General features: G+C 34.3%; 1 protein-coding gene across 3 annotated transcripts in view; it reads right to left on the bottom strand.

Annotated features, from left to right (window-relative positions):
* Positions 1 to 75: 75 nt before the first annotated feature.
* prim1 (DNA primase subunit 1) overlaps positions 76 to 5,750 on the bottom strand; it is a 9,728-nt gene continuing 4,053 nt past the window's right edge. Inside the window, exons 1-7 of one of the 3 annotated variants that reach the window (XM_087305056.1) lie at positions 5,329 to 5,750; positions 5,081 to 5,214; positions 4,685 to 4,820; positions 2,728 to 2,797; positions 2,497 to 2,603; positions 2,309 to 2,407; positions 76 to 350 (exon numbers count right to left, since the gene is read on the bottom strand). The exon at positions 5,329 to 5,750 is cut by the window's right edge and continues 222 nt beyond it. In XM_087305056.1, the coding sequence (XP_087161182.1) occupies positions 331 to 350; positions 2,309 to 2,407; positions 2,497 to 2,603; positions 2,728 to 2,797; positions 4,685 to 4,820; positions 5,081 to 5,214; positions 5,329 to 5,404 (642 nt within the window). In that variant the 5' untranslated portion in view covers positions 5,405 to 5,750 and the 3' untranslated portion in view covers positions 76 to 330. 3 annotated transcript variants of the gene reach the window in all.

Raw genomic sequence — 5,750 nt, 5'->3', positions numbered from 1 at the left:
TGGTTGATCGTTTCATTCAGCTACCGCCTACTGATGTGTCACATTTCATTTTAATCAGACTAATATAGGAAGAGATTTTTATTTTATACAAATTTTTATTGTGTATTTCTGTTTAATAAGCTGGTGGAAAAAATAGTGAAAACTAAATCTGATTTACAATTGAAAAAGGAAATATTTCTATTAGAAAAGTAAAGGAGCAGTTATTACAGAAAAATAAATGGCATTGTTTCATACATCATTTGATCCCTCAAGATATGGTTCAGAGAAGTAAAGTGTCCATCTCTTCAGAAGCAGATGGGCTGTTGTTATTGATGTCACAGCTCTTCTGCCTTAAAAATCCTTCTGAAGATCTGCAAAAATCAAATACAACAATTACATTGTGCAGCCAGTCATTATTTTGAACTATGGCCAATTACAAATTTCTGGACTTTATTTTATGAATAAAAAAAGACCCTAAAGACAAACCAAATCATTTAGGTCACAGGTGTCAAACTCAGTTCCAAAAGGGCCGCAGCTCTGCACAGTTTAGTTCCAACCCTAATTAAACACACCTGATCAAACTAATTGAGTCCTTCAGGCTTGTTTGAAACCTACAGGTAAGTGTGTTGGAGCAGGGTTGGAACCTAACTGTGCAGGGCTGCGGCCCTCCATGAATTGAGTTTGACACCCCTGATTTATGTGATGCTGCATGTACCACTTGTAAAGTATGAACACTTTTTTGATTTTTGCTACAGATTACATTAAATCAGATTTGAAACACATTATGACATTAGCTAGCATTTTGCTAAATAAATGCACTTTATTACACATTTATTATATTTATATGAGTGATTTTTGGAATAATTTTAATTGTCCAAATTGTTATTTTGCAAATGTTAATATTTCACTAACAAATTAAAATAAAACAATATATATTAAAACAGTCTTAAAGTGATGTCTTAAAGGTTTTTGTACCACAGTTTATTTTCATTACCTAAAATTTGTGTTTAGGTCAAATCTGTTATAAGTTAATAAGTTAAATGAATGGACGTATTATTATTATTATTCATTATTCACTCATTCATTCATTTTCTTTTCGGCTTAGTCCCTTTATTAATCCGGGGTCGCCACAGCGGAACGAACCACCAACTTCCAGCATGTTTTATGCAGCGGATGCCCTCCCAGCCGCAACCCATCTCTGGGAAACATCCACACACACACTCATTCACACTCATACACTACGGACAATTAATCTTACTCAATTCACCTTTACCGAAACTGGAGCATCCAGAGGAAATGCACACGAACGCAGGAAGAACATGCAAACTCCACACAAAAACACTAACCGACCCAGCCGAGGCTCGAACCAGCAACCTTTTTGCTGTGTTACAACACTAACTACTGCGCCACGGCGTCGCCATTATTATTATTATATTTTTAAAGTTCACATTTAATTAAGCCAGCAAAGTGTATTCTAAAAAAATAGCTTTTGAACTTGTATTCTGGTGCATCACTATTGATAATTGACATCCAGCATCACTAATCCATTTGTAAAGCCTTCAATTAAGTTTTAATTGCACAGCGAGACAAATTTTGCAAGCAATTATCAGTGACGTTTAACACCGTGACTAGGGCCAGGCAGAATCTCCAGACATTTTTAGCTATTTCTGCAGAGAATTTTGTACAAAATCTGTGGATTCATGTGAAATGATTTTAGGAGAATCACAACTAAAAACTTAACATGAAATCAACCAATAATACATTTCTAACGTTTATTATGCAAATCCAATTAGATATAACTTATTTGGTAAACAAAGCAAGTCTCTCATATATCTATTAAAAGACAGAAAATATTACTTTACAAACTATTGTAAATAAATCATATGAACATTTTAATATTATATCACAATAATATTAGTGAAATTAATTAAAAAACTAAATAAATATAAATTCACACATTTACGCAATACATATAGACTCAATGAAGAGCTTAAAATCTGCGGTTTCGTGTGGGCATACTCATGACTAAACAAAAGTAATGCGAGTATGTTGACCGACTTGCAAAATGGCAGGCATAAGAGTGTCATATTTTTGGAGAGTTTAATTTCTCCTAATTTGCTTTTTATTGCTTGTAATTATTTCTAGCACACTTCTGACGAGGCTAAACAGAAGTGGAAAATCCTATGTGATAAATACACAAGGAAAAAGCATGAGTATTACTTCTGTGCAACAAGTAAGTGTCAAAAGTGTAAAGTTGTCTAACGTCAGGGAGGGATTTTGGACATTCACTCAACTCATTGCTAACCTGAAACACCTCATTTTAACTCACCACTCTTCTTCAGCATCTCTCCTTTGCGAGATCGAGCCATTGAATCCAGAAAGCGATCTAAGACCTTCACATATTTGGCCAGGCTGGTGCGCTTGTAGTCTACAAATAACCCAAAACTGTGTTTAGATCTCAGAACATGTCCACAGAATTAAGGCTGAATGGTGAACAGTTTTTCCAGCTGTGCTCACCTCTGATTCTGCGTCGCTCTGCAGCTTCTTGTTCATTCTCCTTGTCCTTTACGTCCTCATCCTCTGCTTCATCTGCTCTGGGTTTCTCCAGCTCCCTACAGATCAGACTACAGAGAGAGCATTGACACTTACATCTTCAGTCTTATGAATATTAAGAAGCATTTTTATTGTCCTGCAAATTTATTATAGAATAATACGGCAAAAATTAACACGTGTTTAATAAGGGTTTACCTGATTGTAGGAACCTCAAAAGGATCAAATGTATCCAGTTCTTTCAAATCAATTGGAACAGAGATTCGACCTAAAGGATATAATGACAAAAAAAAAGATGTTTTAAAGCAAATGACAGAAAAAGAACAATAATATAAATAATGTACTCTATTTAAAGATTTAGGACCAGCATGATTTTTTCAAATGGATTATTGTCTAAGAAACGAAAATTCTCTTGATATTTTTATTCAGAACTCCAAACGTTCTTGTTAGCAAAAAAAAAACTACGTATATTGAATTCAATCTGGCATAACGACTGTGAAATGTGCCTTTATTACAGTAGTATCTGACAGTGTGACTAAACCCCGCCTCCACAAAAGATCAACACCTCCATCTACATCACTTCCTGTTAAGCTCCACCCACTGATGAATATATAAAGCATGAGAAAGGCAAACACAGATGCAAGCAGAAACTGAAGAGAACAAGATGATGCTGTTGATTTCTATTCATTGTCTTACTTCTGATCTTAAATTAGGAAAAATCGAATAAACATTATCTTCAATAATGTAAAAATAATAAAAGTTTCAGGCAATGTCAGAAAAAAATTGGCGCTTTGTTACTTAATTTTACAACAGATCTCCTGCTAACTTTCAATTCAATTCATGTTTATTTCTATAGCGCTTTTACAATGTAGATTATGTCAAAGCAGCGTCACAGATGATCATAGTAAATTGAAACTGTGTCAGTCCAGTTTTTAGAGTTGAAGTTCAGTTCAGTTCAGTTCAGTGAGGTTTAAATTTCACTGCTGAAAGTCCAAATAGTGAATAGCAAATCTATCGATGTGCAGTTCCACAAGTCCCAACCAAGCAAGTCAGTGACGACAGCGGTGAGGAACAAACTGAATGAAAGTAGAGAAACCATGCTCAGTTGGGCATGATATTGGCTACATTGACTACATTGCACCACTCAAGTGTGAGCAACTGTTTTTATAATGTGATCTATTGGTGTGTTTTTACTGATCTTTTTATATGTATTCAAATGTTTAAACCTAAATCACAGAAGCGTTCATCTATAAAGAATGTAGGCTGTCAAACCAGGGTTTCTGCAGGTTTCACAAAATCAAATTTAAGACCATTATAAGTTAAATTGCAGACTTGTACAGAGCAAAAAAAAAAAAAGCCTAAGGATTTTTTTCTAAAGTCCCAGTCGGTCCAGGAGTAAATATTTTTACTTGACCCATCAAGAAAAATTCTAATTAGTTTTTTCTTAGCTGCATATTTAAAATGAATGTGTCAAAATAAAGAAAACTCTAGATCAGTGTTTCTCAACCACGTTCCTGGAGCTTCTGGATTTTCCATGGCTGCATCTGAAATCGCCTGCTACTTGGAAGGTACTGCATTAGAATTTAAAATTTAATACTCTACTGTTAGAAAAGTACGTTCTATACTGTATGATTGTGACTAAAATGAAAGGAAGTACCTTGTCACCAAGGTAGGTGATAAACAGACACACACACATGAATGAACAATAAGAAAACTAGTTTGTTGTACAGTTGGCATTTCACTTCCGTTATTTAGTACGACTGCATTCATATCAGAAGTGAACCGGATCCCAGCAAGTTGTAAGTATAAAAGCACACCTGATTCAGTTCATCAGCTCATTAACAGTCTCTGAAAGACCTGTAATAGGTGTGTCAGACAAAGGTGACAACCAAGACAGGCAGTGTTGGTGGTCCTCCAGAACGTGGTTAAGAAACACTGCTCTAGATGATTCTACAATCTGCCACGACTATTCAGTTTGTTGCGATTTGAGAGGGGGTAAAAACAGGACAGACATTTACTTCTAAATATGATGGTTATTGATGTAAAAATCTGGATAACATTATAGATGCCTTAAAATATCAAGGCAGTTCATGAATGCTTTCATTTCTTAAATGATTCTTAATAAAGTTAGTACTATGGATAAATTTGATCGGACCTGTCTTGGGATGAACGCTGAAGGGGCTCTTCAGTAAATGGTTGACTCCTTTACTGACATTGACATCCAGACGTGGGTAACAGTACTGCAGCATGATCTCCTTATCATAGTACTGGCCTCCCTTCTTGCTACTCGACTACACAAAGACACACAAAGACACACAAAGACACACAAAGACACACACACACACACACACACACACACACACACACACATATATATTTATATATATATATATATTTATATATATATATATATATATATATATATATATATATATATATATATATATATATATATATATATATAAAATACAATGAAAAACTGAACTGTTTCATGCAAATGTATAGATTTCACTGTAGCTGCAAATGGGATGTACAAAAAAAAAGAAAGTACCTTTTTGTGGTCGACCAGTTGGCGTAGTCTGTCCCATCGCTTCATCGGTTCCTTGTGATTCTGATAATATTCGATTAGATCTTTTTTGATATGTGCGGTCAGAATTAAAGAAATAATTGATAGCTGTGCATCTCCTGTAATAGGATCAGACACAGTAATCAAATACATTATCAAATACATTGTTCAAAAAAAAAATCTTAATGAATATGTGGTCAAATGGTTTCAAACAGCCAAAAAAAAAAGAGCACCTGTTATTTGGACCTGTTGTAAAGAGAAGTGTAAAACAAGGTGTTTATAGTTTACTGCAATGAAATCCACATCCATTACATTTGCTCACTCTTCTCCTCGCTCTTAGTCACATAAAATGGGTTCATTCAATTAATAGCAATGCCAAAGTACCAAAACAAGAGCAAAAAGTCTTGACAAAATCTGAACACAGGTGGTCATGTACTAAAACTATAGTGTTACCCACTGAAAAATGATTTCTTTTTAATAAACTCTGGCATTTGCGTGCACCTTTTTGTGTCAAATGTTTCTATTTCAAAGTTTTTTCTATCTTTTATTTGCAGTGAATGTTAAATGATAAAATGATGATAAATGATTACTTTCATACTTGCATTACATACTGCATAGTGCATCTTTAAATATATAAATTAAACAGCAAATCAGA

This window comes from Danio rerio, chromosome 23 (assembly GCF_052040795.2).
Source record: "Danio rerio strain M-AB ecotype USA chromosome 23, GRCz13ab, whole genome shotgun sequence".
Taxonomy (NCBI): Eukaryota; Metazoa; Chordata; class Actinopteri; order Cypriniformes; family Danionidae; genus Danio; species Danio rerio.
This window is presented reverse-complemented; position numbering and strand designations above follow the sequence as displayed.